Source organism: Rutidosis leptorrhynchoides, chromosome 9 (genome assembly GCF_046630445.1).
Source record: "Rutidosis leptorrhynchoides isolate AG116_Rl617_1_P2 chromosome 9, CSIRO_AGI_Rlap_v1, whole genome shotgun sequence".
In the NCBI taxonomy this organism is placed as follows: Eukaryota; Viridiplantae; Streptophyta; class Magnoliopsida; order Asterales; family Asteraceae; genus Rutidosis; species Rutidosis leptorrhynchoides.
Window position 1 is genome coordinate 365,358,492 of NC_092341.1, and position 22,181 is coordinate 365,380,672.

At 38.1% G+C, this 22,181-nt stretch overlaps 1 protein-coding gene across 1 annotated transcript in view; it reads right to left on the reverse strand.

Annotated features, from left to right (window-relative positions):
- The window catches only part of LOC139869281 (calreticulin-3-like), a 78,979-nt gene extending 57,285 nt beyond the window's left edge, over nt 1–21,694 (reverse strand). Inside the window, exons 1-3 of the mRNA XM_071857595.1 lie at nt 21,677–21,694; nt 20,875–20,971; nt 20,003–20,195 (exon numbers count right to left, since the gene is read on the reverse strand). Coding sequence (XP_071713696.1) covers nt 20,003–20,195; nt 20,875–20,971; nt 21,677–21,694 — 308 coding nt within the window. The remainder of the gene's footprint in view (nt 1–20,002; nt 20,196–20,874; nt 20,972–21,676) is intronic.
- Nucleotides 21,695–22,181: the final 487 nt, after the last annotated feature.

The window sequence follows — 22,181 nt, forward strand, 5'->3', positions numbered from 1 at the left end:
TTACATGTTTTAAAGTATTGCAGAACCTGATAATCGTTATTATAAAATAAAAAGTAATCACTATGTATAATGATTTAATGTGTGTTAAAGATTGCTTCGAGAACTATCGTTAATTTTTTATATTTTTTATTAGTATTATAAATTATAAATATAAATATTTAAGGTTGCATGTAACATGTAAAAATTGTTATAAAATTATTTAAGTGTTAGATCAAATATAACAATAAATTATTATTATATATAGTAGTTTATTGTATGCATATTAACTAAAGTGACTATGTTCAAATATTATTTTACATTATATTATATTACATTATATTATATTATATTTTACTTAATTTTTATATTTATATTTGTGTATATAAGTCAATTTTAAGACATGTTGTATGAAATTATATTATTTGATTAATTCAAAAATTAATCTTATTTGATACTTGTTTGAATGAGTAAGAATATATATATATATATATATATATATATATATATATATATATATATATATATATATATATATATATATATATATATATATATATATATATATATATATATATATTATAAAATGCAAGTCAAAATGTAAAAAATTTTCGCCGAACAACGGAAAAATTTTATAATAAAAGGAATTTCACCAAAAAGGAGAAACCTCCTTGAACAAACAAACATACAAACTATCGAGCTAAACAAACAATCAACCTAATAAAAGCTTACGATAAAGAAACAAAAGCGAGACTAACTAAAAAAATACAACACCACAAATGCAAGAACAAAGATCATCAAAGTCAAGACGAAGAACCCAAAGGCTTATAGCCTCACAAGCAAATTTTTTTTTAAAATTATGCTTTTTTACTAGTGTTTTACAAATCTAGTATTTGAATATTGGTTAGTGATCTAATAATAATATTCAAATGTTAATAACTTTATTTGATGATGACACCAAGTCTTAATGGCTTAAAAGCGCATAGAACAACACACGTTCACAAGCCTACATGATCTCTAACAAACGACCGATACGCATAATAAACAAGTCAAAAGAGTCCTTTGAAAAACTCAGAAAGTACACGTCTCAAACCACGGTCGACCGCAGGTCAGACCGTGGGTGTCCTGTACCTCGGTTTCTGAGAAACCAGGTACATGGTCGAATCCACGGCTGACCGTGGATCGACCGTAGTTTGTTCTATCTAAATTTCTTGACCAAATAAAGTTTGAGCACTTTGGGGCATCTATAATTCACAAAACCTTATTCAACATGCTTAGAATAAGTGCCCTCTTCATATCCAAAAGAGTTTTAGTCACTAGAATGCTAATCTTGGTTAATCTCACCTAATGACGTCATAATGACACTTTAGCTTGCAATTAAGGGTAAACACAAAAGTGTTGCAAGATATTCTTTTGTATCTAATTGCAAAACATCCTTTTAAATCTAAAATATATCTAGACATGATTAGGATGGTCATTAAGTCACAACTAAAGAGATGCTCTCCACTTGATTAATCATTAAGAATTACTTACATGCTTAAGTATGCTTATTTCTTTTGATTAGTGTAATTTCCTATAATTCTTCATGTAAAACAAATTGGTCTTATTTAAAGTGTTGCAAGTAACCAATAAAAGTATATACTTGCAATCAAATGTTGACAAAAGTGTGGAAGACTTGTGATATGATATTTGGAAGCTCGTGGTTTGTCAAAGCACAAAAATCTGCATATACAATTTTAGAAATCAATGACACAATGCAAGGACTATGTGACTTTCCTCTTTTACAAGCTCATGTCCACCTTAATGAATGCATCCAAAGTATAAGATGAAGGTTAAGGACTTCCAGGTGTATTAAGCATCTTTTGAAGGCTCTATATTGGGTAAAGAAGCCAAAAATTCGAAGAAAAATGAGCTCCAATTGATATATTGAAAAGCTGACAGAGGCTACGCGGTCTACTATACGGTCGACCGTGCATCGACCGCAGTTTTGTCTGTCAAGTTTTTCTTGAAATATAAATACACCACTTTGCCAAACTAGAAGACTATCTCTTTCCAACTTACTTTCAAAGTCATATCAACTAATCTCCCAAGCCTCAAGCACATATTTATGGAGAGATTATAAGAGAGAAAGAGAGATTTACATTGTAAAATTTATGCTTATCATTTGCATCTTTAAGTTTACTTTGTGAGATATTTCCTTGGGGGGTCAAGGAAGTTAAATAGTTCTTGTGATAGAAAACACCATCTTACTTGGTAACTCAACTTCCTTAAAGGGATTTAAGAAGATGATTAATTCTATTGGGAATTAATACTTGTCCAAGGTGAAGACAAGTTTGGTCTAAGTAAGGTTGGTGTGACCTATTGAAGAAGTATGAGAGATTGAGTTGGTAGAATTAATCTTATGATAAGAACATCATCTTATTTAGTGATTCTTCTTCCTTAAAGGGATTTAGGATGATGATTAATTCCATTGGGAATTAATACTTGTCCAAGGTGAAGACAAGTTTAATCTAAGTAAGTTGGTGTGGTTTAATGAAGATCATTTAGTGTAAACGGATCTCCGTCGGATTTGGAGAAATGCTTAATGAAGCTAACTCCCGATTAGTGAATCGGGGAGTGGATTAAGGAAGATTAGTTAACATCCTCCCGAACTACTATAAATCTTTGTGTTTGCACACTTACATTCTTTACATACTTGTATTAACAAACACAAATGCTTCACACTTAAAACTTATGTTTTGATTGTCTAAGATTTCAAAAAAGTTTTAAGAAACTACTAAGTAACTATTCACCCCCTCTAGTTACTTACAATTGGTATCAGAGCGGTTGCTCTAATCTTTGCTCAAAAATGTTTTTGTTGTATCTAAAACAATTTTGTGCAAAAATTCGAGTCAAAGATCTTGGAACTAAGCTCTACTTGTTTGAAACGTAAAATATATTTTGGAAGAGTTAGTCTCGCATCACGATGAAAATTGAGAATGTATAATCAAGACTCGAATGAAGTTGGATGCTTCAAGTAAGAGAATGAAGAAACGTGTTTTCTAGCAACTTCAAAACACTCATGTGATGTGTAGTCAAGGAAGGAACACGAATGCTCAAACATACATCCATTACATTGAGTAAAAATACCACCATTCATATGGTGAGGTAAGCTTACTTGTTTTTAGTAATAATCTATAAATGAATAGGTTTATTTAATATTATAAAGCTTGTGTACTCTAAATGTTCTGATAATGAACAAAACATTAATTAAAATGAAAAACTTGTACAAAGAAGCATTCTTTGAATAAACCAAGTTAACTTTTGAAAAATAAGTCTCACATATTAAGCATGTAAAGAAAAATGTGGGGTTGGGTCAAAATTACAACTATAGTGTACACAATTGAAGCACCTTGAAACTTGCCATGAAACTTAGGTCAATGCAATGTATGTGATAATTAAAATTACTTGTGCTTTGAATCCTTGCATGAAAAATGACATGAGTTATTGCTTAATGTGTGCTTGATTAATTGATCTTACATGCTAGAATACGTAGGTTGTCACACATCTTAGAGCCTTAAGTGAAAGACATAATATCTAAGATTAGACTCTAAGTATCTCAATAAGTATTCTCGAAACTCATATAGTCAAACAAAAGGTTACTTAGTGGTAATAATAATTTGAAACTAAAATCACTAGCTTGTGACTATTTTGAACAAGAAAAAGAATTATCTTTCTTCAAAAATGATAAAAAGTGGTGATATAGTAAAAGTGATTTTTAAAGTCAAAAATACCAAATGATAAACCAACACTTAGTTATAAAAGACACCTTGAGTGAACCTATCATAATGTAACAGACAGAAACCTGGGCTAGTTGTAAGTGGACTATTTTGCCCTTTGGGTTTCTTATGTGTCTTTATATGCTTTCATTTTAATTATGTGAATAGTGTTATTTTATTATTTGATCAAGACCAGTTTGTGACAAGGGTCACAGAACATGTTTGTTTATTTAATTTGGACTTCGTTAGGGCCGCCTAACGAGGTACGTAAGATTTCAGATAATTGATAAATACCCGTGTGTTGAGGAAAGTCAATGTGCAGTCATTGCGCATTCGTTGCACATTCGTTGACTAAATCTACCTAGTGTAGCTACCATGTGGTATGCGCAACACACGCGCTCCCCTAAAGTCGTTTAACAGATCTTATCTAAATACGTTTATGATACAAATATAGTTGATATCATTGAGAGTTAGTTATGAGAAGGACTTACACGGCTGAGAAGGTTCTAGAATTCGAGATTGCCTATAAATATAAACCCTAAACCTCCATAATCGATACACAGCATTACATAGCATTTATTCTGTTGGACTCCAATGAATGAGTTACGTATTCATCATCATCATCACAATAACTTACGTAACTTTACGTAACGTTTAGTACGATTACGTAACTTAACATAAAATACGAACTTTAAGTAAAAACTTTACCTAAAATGCGTAACTTTACGTTATTTTATGTAACTTTGAATAATATCGCGTGACTTTACATAAAATAGGTGTCTAAATTATAAATTGTACCAACAACATGTTTTAAGGTAAACAAGTTGAAAATGATCACATGATAATCGATTAGATCACATATATCCGAGTAAAAATACATCCATTTCTCGAAGATCCATTTCTCGGAGTAGATTGATTTTATACAACTATTTTTTATTCATACACAATCAAATGTGCATAAAAGTGTTGTATTATTCAACACTGGTGGCGTTTGGTTCGAGGATTTGAAATCTCAGGATTTTAAATTCCGTGATATTTGAAATCCTATTATGTGTTTGGTTCATGGATTTGAAATCCCGAGATTTAAAACGTAGAATGTAATTACTATACGTAAACGTAAAAGTAAAATAAAATGTAAATTCAAAGTGTAAAAAGTAAACGTAAAGCGTAAATTATAAAGCGTATTGTGAAATACGCAAAACATAAAATGTTAACGTAAGCGTTAAACGTAAAACTTAAAACATAAAAATAAAACGTTAAACGTAACACGTATACTTAATACGTAACCGTAAAATTGTAACACGTAAGGGTAAAACGTAAACATAAATCGTAAAACATAAACCTACACGTAAAACATATAGCGTAAACCATAAAATGTAAACAAAAATTATAATAATAAAGTATTTGAAATGTGGGATATGAGAATCCTTTACTAATACAAAGGATTTTGAAATCCCATCTCCATGGGATTTTGTAATCTTAAGTAAATTCAAATCCTCCAACAAAAATAGGATTTGGTGGGTTTTAAAATGCAAATTCCATAAATTCTTCTAAATCCCACAAACCAAAAGCCCTTAATACATGTTTGATTGTGTATGAATAACAATTTATTATGTATTGTGTCACGATCCAGCCCGAGGCCTTCAGGACGTGCCGTGATCCATAGGTCCCAACAACATTCGTACATCAGTTAACCAGCTCAGCTGACTCTCGTGATGTGATTATCTATGTCTTCATCCAGAGTGCAGAAGCGTAATGTTAAATACCTGAGAATACATGTATAAAAATACGGTCAACATAACGTTGGTGAGTTCATAGGTTTTAGTTGCACAAGTAAAACGATTTGACCACAAGGGTTCACAGTTTAAATCAGTTTGTGATCTGTCGTGAAAATAGTTTAAAAAGGTTTCACAGATCACACATAAGTTGACGGTAAAACGAATCACAAGTTCTCAAGTTTATAAATAGCTTACTAGTAATACGGATTGTAAGTTTTCAAGTTCATAAATAGTTTCATAGTAGAACGTATCACAAAATCTCAAGTTTATAAATAGCTTACTCGTAACACGGATCGCAAGATTTCAAGTTCATAGATAGTTTAGAAGTAATATGATCTTGAGCTTTCAAGTACGAAAATAGCTTCGTAGTTCATAACATTTCAAGTTTGTAAACAGTTCCCCGGACTATAAGATTTCACTGTTATCAAGTTCATAAACGGTCTTCAAATAGTTTTTGTGGACCACAAGGTTTCAAAGTTTAACAACAGTTCAAGTTCAAGCTAGTTTCCAAACGATTATCAAGTTGGTTCGAAAACAGTCAAAAAGTATATTCTATATAGTAGAGCTCCCAATATTGAACTTAACCAATTAGATACATAAGTATCCGTACCCAACACTCATAGTCCAAAAATGACCCGTGACGAAGTCTGAGCATCCAATTAGTTTAACTACTAAGTCCGGATGTTGTTGTCAAACCTAAAGATCTATCCCCATTATTCGTGTTTACCAAAACCAGGTAATTAACAATATTGGAATCAGGATTTCAGTGAACTATAAAAGTTACTCCGTAGAATATAGTTTAGTTACTCGTGTCCACAGCGTAAAACATAGCTGAAACATGATTCCCATTCCAAGTTATAAAACATTTAAAAGTAACCACATAGTTAACTCATATCAAGCTTCAATATATATATATATATATATATATATATATATATATATATATATATATATATAGGGGCACGATCCGTGGTTAAGCTTAAAACGAGTACAAACTGGATAAGCAAATATGAACCACAAAATATCATAAAACTTCATTTTAGCTTAAAATGCATGGAAGGGTAAAAAAGTAATTTTAATAATTATAATTAATAAAACTTAAATATACAAAAGTTAACATATTATGTACCACCTTCATCACCACAACCCACCACCACCACTCACCACCATCAACCACCACCACTACCACCCTTCACCACTACCACCACCCACCCTGTAGCGACCCGACCAAATCATGTTTGACGGCGCCGTCTACTTAGGTCCCGTTACGTGGTCATAAGTCTTTATCATGACGTTTGACCAAAATATGTCGCATCTATTTCATAAGTAAAAGGATGTTTCAAGTTTACAAATGTAGTTCAAAGACTAGTTACATTACAATGTTTAACGTACGAATGAAACCTATGCGACACAATTTAAAGTAGTCAAAAGACGCTCCAACTATGCATGTATACTCGACATCCAAGCAAGTATCAAAAAGAGTGCGGAAGCATGTATCAAGTAGCTTTCAAGGACCTGAGAAAAACATAGAAATCCGTCAACGAAAACGTTGGTGAAATCATAGGTTTGAGTAAGTAAGTACAAGTGAACCACAAGATTTGCAACAATGATATAATAGTAATACATTCCAAAAGTTTGTTTCACGAGTACCCAATTATCAATGCTTAACATTCCTTCCATAGAACCCCATCACAATAGTGTTAGAACATACACTGTTTCTCGAAAATACATTTCATTCGTAAACGGTAGCGAACCGTTTGAATGAGGGATGGCCAAACCCATATGGCCATATAACATAAGTTCTCGCTTACACCCGGCAAGTGTAACTAATGATAATTGAATTGAGGATTTTTGTTCAAACTCGTATGTAGAATGTTTGTTTTCCTGTACTTGTGTTCACTTAATAAAAAGAAACGTTTATGTTTTCTCATCCCAAATGTAAGTGCAAAAGAGTAAAAGTGGGACTATGATCGCACCTTGAGTGCACGTATGAAAAGTACTTCACGAAGTAACGTGTGCGAAGGATAGTGCTAGTCTTGACCTAAACAAATAGGTCGTATCAATAACGGTAAGCACGATAGGTCAAAGATGTTCAATTAGTCCTATGGCTCGTTACGACTCGATTATGTAGCATGTGAAATCAAATTGTCAAGTTTCATGTAAGATACAAGTATATAAACAAGTTAGGAAGGTTGCATAATCATTTGGTTAAGTTTGACAAAAAGTCAAACTTTGGTCGGTCAAAGTCAACGAAAAAGTCAACACGTTCGGGTCGGGTCCCGAACTATTTTTCTGAGGTTTTTAATCATGTATGAGCATGTTAGAACAAGTTACGTGTGAATCGGAGGTGCGTAGCATAGCAAACATTATTCGAAAATTGACAAAGTTGGACAGATCACTTTGGCGCGCCGCGCCATTACCTGTACAGAGAAATCTGGCAGTTTTTAAGTTTTATGCACGAACCTAACTTCAAACAATCACCATTTATGACCCGCAAACAACCAAAACATGTATCTTATATCATCAGAAATGTATTTTGACAAGGAAAACAACTAAACACATTTCAACAATCACATTTACTTTTACAACAACCAAAATCACATTCAAGGCTCCTCATTGAATGCATTCAAGTTCATAAATGAAATTTGATGATTCGGCAACCAATTTACATGAATGATACGCCGTTTCGAAGGTGATCAAGCATACAATACAACCTAACACTTACAAATAACATTTCATGTCATTCAAAGCATTAAATGTTCACATTAAATTCTATCAAACCCTAACCAACAACATCAAAATCACTAATCATGTTGATGAAGTTTTCTAAAACAACCTACACATCATATTGAAGCTAGTGATACTAGGAACACATTTAATACATGCATTTATCACTTTTAACAACATTCAAACAACAAAATCACCAAATCAAACACACCAAAGTTCATATTCAAACTAGTTACTTCAAATAACAAAATCGAACATATAAATCATATATTCATGTTAGACTTGAGCCATAGACACTAATTAACAACTTTATAAGTTAAAAACATCAAGAACACAAAATCTAGTGATTTTAGAAAGTTACCCAAACTTGATGAAATCGGTATGAAATCGAAGAGGAAGATGAGAGGATTCCGAATATGCAATTTGTTTAGATGGATGCTTGCTCGATTTGATTTGGATGCTGAATCCTTGAAGTGGTGTTTGAGAGATTTGGTGAAAGTGTTAGAGAAAAAGGAAAAAGGAAAAGAATTAATGAATGGATGAGAGTGAAGGGTTGACTAGTTGACCTAGTCACCTCTTTGCTCTCTTGGCAACAATGGTCCCTCTAGTTCGGTTGCGGGTGCGTGAATTACCTAAACGAGATATTTTAAAACGCGTATTAACGAGGGATGTCATAATCATATAACGGACTTTAAATAGTTAAACGGAAAAGTAAACGGAAAAAGGCGGGATGTTACATTACCTACTCCTTAAAAGAAATTTCATCCCGAAATTTAAGTAGGCATAGTAGTTGTTGTTTCTTCCTCGAAATTTTGCGTTTCCGGAATCGAGAATAAGTGAGGGTATTTCTTTTGCATTTGATCTTGCCTTTCCCAAGTAAACTTGGGTCCTCTTTTGGCATTCCAACGAACCTTGACAATCGGGATTCGGCTTTGTTTCAATGTCTTGACGGAGGTGTCCACAATTTCAACCGGTTCCTCCACAAAATGAAGTTTGTCATCAATAGTAAGTTCTTCGAGAGGGATGACGATATCGGGTTCGGCAAGACACTTTTTCAAGTTAGATACATGGAAGGTAGGATGAACGGAGTTCAATTGAGGCGGAAGATCTAAACGATAAGCAACGGTGCCAATACGCTCCAAGATTTCGAAAGGACCAATATACCGCAGATTTAGCTTCCCGCGTTTCCCAAAACGAATTACACCTTTCCAAGGTGCGACTTTTAACATTACTCGGTCACCGACTTGAAATTCGAGGTCGTTGCATCGTTTGTCGGTATAACTCTTTTGACGACTCCGGGCCGTCCGAAGCCTATCTCGGATTTGAACGATCTTCTCGGTTGTTTCATGAATAAGTTCGGGACCGGTGATTTGTTTGTCGCATACTTCGGCCCAACAAAGAGGAGAACGACATTTTCGGCCATATAATGCTTCGAATGGTGCGGCGTTAATACTCGCGTGATAACTATTGTTGTAGGAGAATTCGGCGAGAGGCAAGTGCTTGTCCCAAGCTTTTTCGAAATCAACCACGCAAGCTCGTAACATGTCCTCTAAGGTTTGAATTGTACGTTCGCTTTGTCCATCGGTTTGAGGATGATATGCGGTGCTCATGTCTAAACGCGTTCCCAACGCTTCTTGCAATGTACGCCAAAATCTAGAAACGAAACGGCCATCTCGGTCGGAGATAATCGATAAAGGTACACCGTGTCGGGCTACGATCTCCTTAATGTAAAGTTGTACAAGTTTCTCCATTTTGTCCGTTTCTTTCATGGCAAGGAAGTGTGCGGATTTGGTGAGACGGTCAACAATAACCCAAATGGTATCATAACCGCCCGTCGTTTTTGGTAGCTTGGTGATAAAATCCATCGTTATCCTTTCCCACTTCCATTACGGAATCTCGGGTTGTTGAAGTAGTCCGGATGGTCTTTGGTGTTCGGCTTTGACTTTGGAACATGTCAAACACTTGGAAACATAAGTAGCTACGTCCCTTTTGATGTTCGGCCACCAATATAGTTGTTTAAGGTCGTGGTACATCTTATTGGCACCGGGGTGAATCGAGTATCGTGACTTATGGGCTTCATCTAAAATAAGGCTTCGTAGGTCCCCATAACTAGGCACCCAAATCCTTCCGGCGTAATATCGGAGTCCGGCCTCCCTAATTTCGAATCGAGAGACGAGAATTTTCAAGAGCTCGTGTGAAAGGTTTTCATCCTTGAGAGCCTCATCTTGGGCTACCCGAATTTGGCTATTAAGGTTTGTGTGGATGGTGATGTTTAAGGCTCGGACACGAAGAGGCACCGCTCTTTCTTTTCGACTTAAAGCATCGGCTATTACGTTTGCCTTCCTGGGATGGTAACGAAGCTCGCAATCGTAATCGTTCAAAGTTTCAATCCACCGTCGTTGTTTCATGTTTAGTTGCTTTTGATCGAAGATGTGTTGAAAGATTTTGTGATCGGTGAAGATAGTACTCTTGGTTCCATAAAGATAGTGTCTCCACATTTTAAGTGCAAAGACAACGGCTCCGAGTTCGAGATCATGAGTCGTGTAATTCCGTTCATGAATTTTTAGTTGTCGAGAGGCATAAGCAATGACTTTCTTCCGTTGCATCAATACACACCCAAAACCATGTTTCGAGGCATCACAATATATAACAAAATCATCATTGCCTTCGGGAAGTGACAAGATAGGAGCGGTGGTTAGCTTTGTCTTCAAGATTTGAAACGCGGATTCTTGCTCGGTCGCCCAAATGAATTTCTTTCCCTTGTGAGTTAAAGCGGTTAGAGGACGAGCAACCAAAGAAAAATCCTTGATGAATCTACGGTAGTATCCGGCGAGACCCAAGAATTGACGGATGTGAGTAGGAGTAGTAGGAGTCTCCCATTTACTAATGGCTTCGATTTTTGTTGGATCGACTTTAATACCTTGGTCACTTACAACATGACCAAGAAATTGAACTTCCTTTAACCAAAATTCACACTTGGAGAATTTGGCATAGAGTTGTTCTTGTCTTAAAAGTTCAAGCACAAGTCGGAGGTGTTCCTCGTGTTCTTCTTCGCTTTTTGAATAGACTAAAATATCATCGATGAACACGATAACGAATTTGTCAAGATACGATTTGCACACACGGTTCATAAGATCCATGAACACCACCGGTGCGTTAGTGAGACCAAATGGCATTACAAGAAATTCATAACTACCATAACGAGTTCGGAAAGCGGTTTTGGAGACATCTTCCCCCTTAACCCTCAATTGATGATAACCCGAGCGGAGATCGATTTTTGAATGTACACAAGACCCTTGTAATTGATCAAAGAGGTCATTGATGCGAGGAAGAGGATATCGATTCTTAACCGTCAATTTGTTTAGTTCATGATAGTCAATGCACATTCGTAGGGATCCGTCTTTCTTTTTAACAAACAAAATCGGAGCGCCCCAAGGTGAATGGCTAGGTTGGATAAAACCACGATCAAGTAGTTCTTGGATTTGACTTTGCAATTCTTGCATTTCGGATGGAGCGAGTCTATATGGTGCACGTGCTACGGGTGCGGCTCCCGGAATAAGATCGATTTGGAATTCAACCGGTCGATGAGGTGGAAGACCCGGCAATTCATCGGGAAATACATCGGAATAGTCACTAACAATTGGCACATCATCGATGTGCTTCTCATCGGACTCGACTTTCTTAATGTGAGCAAGGATCGCAAAACAACCCTTACGGAGTAGTTTTCTAACTTTAATACACGAAACGAGGTTGAGTCCGGTGCAACTCTTATCGCCATAGACGATCAAAGGTTCACCATTCTCGATAGGGATTCGGATTGCGTTAAGATCACAAAGGATGTGAGATTTCGTTTTGGCTAGCCAATTCATACCGATTATTACATCGAAGCTCCCTAGTTCCATGGGTATCAAGTCAATTTCAAACTCATTACCCAAAATGTTTAACGTACACCCCCGGTAATATGTGTTGGCACTCAATAGTTTTCCGTTGGCCACTTCAATGGTATAAGTGGTATCTAGTGGACGTGGTGGAGTATTGAAAGAATGAGTCAAAGTCTTGGATACAAAACTCTTATCGGCACCCGAATCGAATAAACAAGTAACATAAGTGTTGTTGAGAAGAAACGTACCCGTGACCATTTCATTATCATCTCGGGCTTCCTCGGTGTTGATGTTGAAAGCTCGGCCGCACGTATTGGTGTTATCTTTCCTCTTCGGGCATGCATTTCTATAATGGCCCGTTTGGCCACATTCATAACAAGTGCCCGTTTTTGGTGCATCGGGCCCCTTTCGAGCGATGGGGGCAACACTTTTACACTCATTGGCCTTATGACCAAATCCTTGGCACCGGTGGCAGATTAACTTGCCACATTCACCAAAGTGATGTTTGTTGCATTTGTTGCAAAGAGGTAGGTTCCCGGCATAACCCTTCTTGCCGTCGGAGGTGTAAGGCTTCTTAGCAAAGTTGTTGTTGCTTGATTGGGAGGGTTCCCACTTTCTTTTGTTGCCGCTCAATTTATCCTCGGCCTTAGGTGTCGGAACTACGATTTCGTCAACCGTTTCTATCAATTTGTGGGCCATGTTCAAAGCTTCTTGATGATTAGTGGGTTTGGATGACATTACTCCGTGTTTGATACTCTTTGGAAGACCATCCATGTAAAGTTCAACCCTTAAAGCTTCGGGGTTCACAAGATTTGGGCACATCAAGGCTAGTTCGGAAAATCGTTGATTATAAGCCTTGAGATCATTTCCGATCGCCTTTAAAGTTCTTAGCTCTTGTTCGAGCCTTCGGGTTTCTTCACGAGGGAAATATTCGACAATCATCTTTTCCCTCAAGTCGGCTCAAGAGAGGGCGTGAGCTTCATCGGTACCCACCGATTGTACATAAGTATTCCACCATGTAAGAGCGACACCGGCGAAGGTGTGAGTGGAGTATTTGACCTTGTCTTGGTCCCGACAACCGCTTATGCTAAAGACGGCTTCCGTTTGTTCAAACCATCGGGTGAGCACGACCGGTCCCCCGGTTCCATCAAAAGTGTGAGGTTTACACCCCATGAAGGATTTATAGGAGCACCCTTCGTTTGAGTTACCGGCTCCATTGTGGTTGTTGTTGTGGTTGTTGTTGTGGTTGTTGTTATTATTGTTGTTGTTGTTGGATGAGTGACCGGCCATGGCCGCATCTACGGCGGTAGCTATCATCCGTTCGAGAGCTTGTTCGGGAGTTTCATTGCGGCGTACACGACGAGGAGCCATTGTTCCTTCAAGACACAAGAATACCGTTGGTTAGTATTCTAAATAACACTAACCGTGATATGGAATAAAGATAGAGAGAAAATTTTCCTTGACTCGCCTTAAATTCTTTATGCCATAATGTCGGAACGTTCATATGAGTCACCGTAATATAATCCCGGAAATTATATTACCCTGATTCATATGTGCATTCGACATCATTTCATATAGTCAAGGTGGCGTGTCAATCAAATTAAACAACGTGAGATTAAGATGAACTAAGAGTAGATATGAGTAAAAGCGTTCGAGTATACATGCACAAGTAGTCAAGTAATTCCTACTTCAAGTCTATATGCCGGTTGTAGTCTAGACTCACCAATGTACCCTATGACTCGAGGTTGACACCAATGAACTCTAAATCCCTACAACCAACGCTCTGATACCATCTGTAGCGACAGATGGGGTAGAAGCCCACCCAGTGCCTTTCCAGCTAACCGCTTGGTGACCACTGAGTGTACCTCAGACACTGATTTTACGGCCCGCATTTCTGCCAAACTGCCAACCCTCAAATTCCAAGGGATCGCAAGGGGTAAGAGCCAATGCTTCGTCACAGGTAACACTGTGAGAACCCCCTCTACGATTAACCCGCCAAAAAGCATAGTCCGTATGAGTGCCCGGCCTGACAGCCGGCGCCTGACTACCTTTACGGCTAAGGTTAAACCAGCTCTGATACCATCTGTAGCGACCCGACCAAATCATGTTTGACGGCGCCGTCTACTTAGGTCCCGTTACGTGGTCATAAGTCTTTATCATGACGTTTGACCAAAATATGTCACATCTATTTCATAAGTAAAAGGATGTTTCAAGTTTACAAATGTAGTTCAAAGACTAGTTACATTACAATGTTTAACGTACGAATGAAACCTATGCGACACAATTTAAAGTAGTCAAAAGACGCTCCAACTATGCATGTATACTCGACATCCAAGCAAGTATCAAAAAGAGTGCGGAAGCATGTATCAAGTAGCTTTCAAGGACCTGAGAAAAACATAGAAATCCGTCAACGAAAACGTTGGTGAAATCATAGGTTTGAGTAAGTAAGTACAAGTGAACCACAAGATTTGCAACAATGATATAATAGTAATACATTCCAAAAGTTTGTTTCACGAGCACCCAATTATCAATGCTTAACATTCCTTCCATAGAACCCCATCACAATAGTGTTAGAACATACACTGTTTCTCGAAAATACATTTCATTCGTAAACGGTAGCGAACCGTTTGAATGAGGGTTTGCCAAACCCATATGGCCATATAACATAAGTTCTCGCTTACACCCGGCAAGTGTAACTAATGATAATCGAATTGAGGATTTTTGTTCAAACTCGTATGTAGAATGTTTGTTTTCCTGTACTTGTGTTCACTTAATAAAAAGAAACGTTTATGTTTTCTCATCCCAAATGTAAGTGCAAAAGAGTAAAAGTGGGACTATGATCTCACCTTGAGTGCACGTATGAAAAGTACTTCACAAAGTAACGTGTGCGAAGGATAGTGCTAGTCTTGACCTAAACAAATAGGTCGTATCAATAACGGTAAGCACGATAGGTCAAAGATGTTCAATTAGTCCTATGGCTCGTTACGACTCGATTATGTAGCATGTGAAATCAAATTGTCAAGTTTCATGCAAGATACAAGTATATAAACAAGTTAGGAAGGTTGCATAATCATTTGGTTAAGTTTGACAAAAAGTCAAACTTTGGTCGGTCAAAGTCAACGAAAAAGTCAACACGTTCGGGTCGGGTCCCGAACTATTTTTCTGAGGTTTTTAATCATGTATGAGCATGTTAGAACAAGTTACGTGTGAATCGGAGGTGCGTAGCATAGCAAACATTATTCGAAAATTGACAAAGTTGGACAGACCACTTTGGCGCGCCGCGCGGGTATATGGCGCGCCGCGCCATTACCTGTACAGAGAAATCTGGCAGTTTTTAAGTTTTATGCACGAACCTAACTTCAAACAATCACCATTTATGACCCGCAAACAACCAAAACATGTATCTTATATCATCGGAAAGGTATTTTGACAAGGAAAACAACTAAACACATTTCAACAATCACATTTACTTTTACAACAACCAAAATCACATTCAAGGCTCCTCATTGAATGCATTCAAGTTCATAAATGAAATTTGATGATTCGGCAACCAATTTACATGAATGATACGCCGTTTCGAAGGTGATCAAGCATACAATACAAGCTAACACTTACAAATAACATTTCATGTCATTCAAAGCATTAAATGTTCACATTAAATTCTATCAAACCCTAACCAACAACATCAAAATCACTAATCATGTTGATGAAGTTTTCTAAAACAACCTACACATCATATTGAAGCTAGTGATACTAGGAACACATTTAATACATGCATTTATCACTTTTAACAACATTCAAACAACCAAATCACCAAATCAAACACACCAAAGTTCATATTCAAACTAGTTACTTCAAATAACGAAATCGAACATATAAATCATATATTCATGTTAGACTTGAGCCATAGACACTAATTAACAACTTTATAAGTTAAAAACATCAAGAACACAAAATCTAGTGATTTTAGAAAGTTACCCAAACTTGATGAAATCGGTATGGAATCGAAGAGGAAGATGAGAGGATTCCGAATATGCAATTTGTTTAGATGGATGCTTGCTCGATTTGATTTGGATGATGAATTCTTGAAGTGGTGTTTGAGAGATTTGGTGAAAGTGTTAGAGAAAAAGGAAAAAGGAAAAGAATTAATGAATGGATGAGAGTGAAGGGTTGACTAGTTGACCTAGTCACCTCTTTGCTCTCTTGGCAACAATGGTCCCTCTAGTTCGGTTGCGGGTGCGTGAATTACCTAAACGAGATATTTTAAAACGCGTATTAACGAGGGATGTCATAATCATATAACGGACTTTAAATAGTTAAACGGAAAAGTAAACGGAAAAAGGCGGGATGTTACACACCCACCACCACCACCAAACACCACCACCACCCAACCACCACCACCAACCACCACCAACACCCAACCACCACCACCAACCACCACCCCCACCACCACCCTCTCCCCCACCACCACCCCACAACCGCCACCACCCGCCACCACTCACCACCACTACCACCCACCCACCACCAATACCCACCCCCACCACCATAACCAACCACCACCACCCACCAACCACCACCACCTGCCGCCACCACCACCAACCACCGCCACCAACTACCAACCACCACCACCCGCCACCACCAGCCGCCACCACCAACCATCACCAACCACCACCACCCACCCACCACCAACACCCACCCCCACCACTACCCACCACCACCACCACCCGCCACCACAACCACCCGCCATCACCACCACCACCACCACCACCAATCACCACCAACCACCACCACCCACCACCAGCACCACCCACCACCACCCACAACCACCACCACCCACCACCACTAACCACCACCACCACCACCACCAACCACCACCACCACCCACCACCCACCAACCACCACCACCACCAACCCACCCCCCCCCCACCACCACCCACCACCACCACCCGCCACCACCAACCATCACCAACCACCACTACCACCACCCACCCAGCCCTAACACCCACCCCCACCAACACAACCAACCACTACCATCCGCCACCACCAACCACTACCATCCGCCATCACCCACCACCACCACCCACCACCACCAACCACCACCACTACCCATCACCACCACCACCACCACCAGAACCACCCGCCATCACCACCACCAACCACTACCACCCATCACCACCAACCACCACCACCACCACCCACAACCACCACCCACCACTACCAACCACCACTACCCACCACCACCACCCACCAACCACCACCACCAACCGCCGCCACCACCAACCACTACCAACCACCACCACCTCCACCACCAACCACCACCACAACCAACCACCACCACCCACCCACCACCACCACAACCCACCACCAACCACCATCACCACCCACCCACCACCACCACCACCACCCACCCCCACCACCACAACCCACCACCAACCACCAACCACCACCACCACCACCAACTACCATCACCCGCCACCACCATCACCCTCCACCACCACCACCCGCCACCAACCACCACCACCCGCTACCACCAACCGCTGCCACCACCAATCGCCACCACCCACCACCACCAACCACCACCACAACCCACCACCAACACCCACCCCCACCACCACAACCCACCACCACCACCACCACCAACCACCACCATCCACCCACCACCACCATAACCCACCACCAACCCCCACTACCACCACCACTCACCAACCACCACCACCCGCCACTACCCACCACCACCACCCGCCACCAACCACTACCACCTGCCACCACCACCCACCACCACCAATCACCACCAACCACCACCATCCACCACCTCCACCACCAACCACCCACCCACCCACCACCAGCATCCATAACCACCACCACCAACCACCACCACCACCCCTCCACCACCAACACCCACCCCCACCTCCACCACCCTCCACCACCCACCAACCACCACCAACCACTACCATCAATCAACTCTACCAACCACCGCCACCCACCACCACCATCACCAACCACCACCACCACTAACCACGCACCACCACTCACCACCAACAACCACCACCACCAACAACCACCACCCACCACCAACCACGACCACCAACCATCACAACCACCCCCACCACCACCCACTAACCACCACCACCCACCAACACCCATCACCACTACCACCACCCACCTCCACCCGCTACCCGCCACACGCCACCAACCACCACCCCCACCACCACTCGCCTCCACCCACCACTATGACCACCACCACCACCAACCATCACCACCACCACTACCAACTACCATCCACGACCAACACCACTAACCACCAACCACCATCACCACCTATCACCCACCACCAATCACCACCGCCGCCGCCACCATCACCCGCCACCCATCACCAACCACCACCATCAATCAACACCACCAACCACCGCCACCCACCACCACGACCATCACCCACCGCCACCCGCCACCACGACCGCCAACCACCACCACCATCACTAACCACCAACTACGCACCACCACCCATATATATATATATATATATATATATATATATATACACCACCAATAACCACCACCACCAACAACCACCACCCACCACCAACTACGACCACCAACCATCACAACCACCACCACCACCCACCACAACCAACCACCACCCACCACCCACCACCACCAACCACCCTAATCACCACCAACCATCAGAAAAACATTTATCATTCATCGAAATTTTTTTTTTATCATTCATCAAAAAAGAATTATTAATTTCATCAGACAATTATCATGTATCGGAAATATTAATCATTCATCAAACATTCATCGAAAAATGTTTAGCATTCATCGAAAAACATTTATCATTCATCGAAAAACATTTAACATTCTTCGACAAACAATTATCATTCATCAAATAGTTATCATTTCATCAGACAATTATCATTCATCAACCCTTTATCATTCATTAGAAAAAATTATCATTCATTAGAAAAAATTATCATTCATCTAACTTATTTTTCATCAAATAGTTATCATTTTTTAAAAATCGGTTATCATTCATAAGAAAACAATAACCATTTCACAAAATGATTATCTTGCATTAAAATATTTTATATCATCAAATATTTTAATAGACTTACATAAGTAGTGGAATTTTAAATAGTTGATATAATATGATTAGTATTATAAAAAAGAATAGGGCATTCCGAGAATCGAACTTGGGACCTCCCGCACCGAAAGTGAGAATCATACCATAGACCAAATGCCCAATTATCAAACAATTATCATTCATCTAATTGTTGTCATTCATGTAAAAAACACTCATCTTTTATCAGAAAAAGGTTATCATTCATCATAACGCTATCATTCATCAAACACTTCTCATTTATCAAAAAACATTATCATTCATCAAGCATTTATCATTCATCAAAATACCCGATAAATGATAAAAATACCAAATGAATGATAAAAGCAGCTAATGAATGATAAACGATGAATGATAAAAGAACGTTATGAATGATAAAAAGTATCCGATGAATGATAAAAATACCCAGTGAATGATAAAGATAGCTGATGAATGATAAGCGAAGAATGACAAAATAATGTGATGAATGATAAAAAAAGAAGATGAATGATAAAAATGAAGTGATGAATGATAAAAATGAGGTAATGAATGATAAAAAATAAGGTGATGAATGATAAAAAACAAGATGAATAATAAAAATTAGGTGATGAATGATTAAACACAAGATGAATGATAAAAAAAGATATAATGAATGATAAAAAGGATGTGATGAATGATAAAAATGAGGTGATGAATGATGAAAAACAAGATGAATGATAAAAATGAGGTGATTAATGATAAAAATGAGGCGATGAATGATAATATGGATTTGTTATATTGTTGAACCTGTAGGGAGTGTCACCACCGAATTTTTTTTGGTTGACATATCCAGACATAAGCTTGGTATAGCCACCACCGCACTCAATATCTTGTTCGAATTTTATAAAATATTGCAAAACCAGTGTTCGATTTTTGTTGTTGAATTCTGGGATCTTTGCAGAGATGGCAAAATGTATGGCGTCAGTTCTTGTTTGAATACCTGAAAGAGTTGAAAACAATATAAAGATCTTTCAAATTCAGGGATTTTTATTTTGTTTCACATGTTTGGTGGATATTACTAAATGACGATAAACATATATTAAGTTGTTCAATAATCTTGATTACGTATATCGAGTTTTGACTTCACATATATAGTTACCTTTTGTTTATACAACTACAACTTAACTTGATTGTTCACCTTATTAGTATTTCCCAATAATTCCTTTACATTATAAACATGACAGTATGAATAAACCAATTAGTTTGTACTATTGCACTAGAACTGATGGTTATAAAGACATAAATATATGAAGTAAACGTTAAGGATGTAAAGAAAATGGAAGCCAGTACCGGTATCATGTAGTTTTACCAACAAAATTGATAAAATGCTATAAAATAGCAAACAATTTAGGCCACACCTATTGGCCTTTATGGCTGCAAAGTGCATCCCAAATCTAGTTTATACTCCAATGAAAGAAAGACAATGCAACAGAACATGGAAGGAAAAAAAAAACTCAATTAAAGGCATTGCCTGACTACATTCAAAAACTAATCATGTGCACCCAAAAAATGGACCCTCAATAGTTTGTCTTTCTTTTTTTTTAAATACAAAACTATCAATCCACATTAAAAATTCCCTAATTTTGCAAACTGCATGACATTAATTTTTTTTTTTTTACCTTTATCATCTGGATCGGCTGACCATGAGCCAGCCGTGTGCTTAAACGAACCAACCTTTCCTTCACTTTGTTTCCAATCAGACTTCACCCACTGGCTCTGCCACCCATCTATTTGCCACAAATTACAATTAACAAAAACACTTTTAGTTAAGTATGAAGATATAAAATTCCATGTAAGAACACTACATCTTTTGTATCTACAAATATAGAACACTGGGCATAGCCACTCTAAAAGGATAATTGCACATAACTGCAACATACTTTCACTTTTTTACCATTAAATACTTCACCAGAAACAACAATATGTAAACTGAAAACTGTCAAAACTATCTTGCAAAGTAGAGATTAGCATCTAACTCTCGTATTTTAACCAGTATTTTAAATTAGACATTAAAAATTAAATTAAATACCGACATTATTTCCCTTTTGTTTACCAATCAAAACAACTCTAAGTTTCCTTACAGTTTCTATGATTTTGAAAAAAATGATACTAAGTCTATTACTAAAAAGTGTGAATATGTTGCTACTATTACTAAAAGTGTGAACATGCACAATAAAAATTAACTATTAAAATCCTATATATCCTAAAGAAATTTCTTAATATTCTAACTCAGACTCCATTTACAATAGCACTTACCTCAATCAAATAAATCAAATACAGTAAAATCAATTAGGGTTAATATTACACAATATAACAGCAGCTTAATTAGTAAATAGCTTAAATCTTCAATTTACTATAATAAAAGGCAAGATAGAAAAGTGCATATAACAATAACTAAACTTGATCTAAACATGATTATACCTCTGACCATGCTTCCATGGTGTATGGAAAACCTATAGGCTTATCAGAAGCACCATAAAACCTATCTCCAATGCGGGTAAAAAGCAAAACCTAAACCTAATCTCACTTTACAGCTACCTTTAGCTTGATTAGTAGTTATAGCATATGTGAAACAAAGATACTATGCATCTTTATGACAACAATTCCATAACCATTAATATTTCGAATTAATCACCTCACTAACCCTAAAGTATCAATTACATTTTCATGTTAAGAACTAACTAAGAAGAAAAATAATAATGAAAAGCTAGCAGGCTATCAATTTCAACATTATAAATGAATATCATGAAATCATATTTTATTCAACTAACACATAGCTACAATTTCATACAAATATGACCTAATTACACATAGCTACAATTTCCACATGCATCAAATAAACACCGTAACTGTTAATCACTACATAATTAAAAGTGAACCAAACAACTGACCTAATCGATCCAGATGTAGAGTTACAGGAATAATC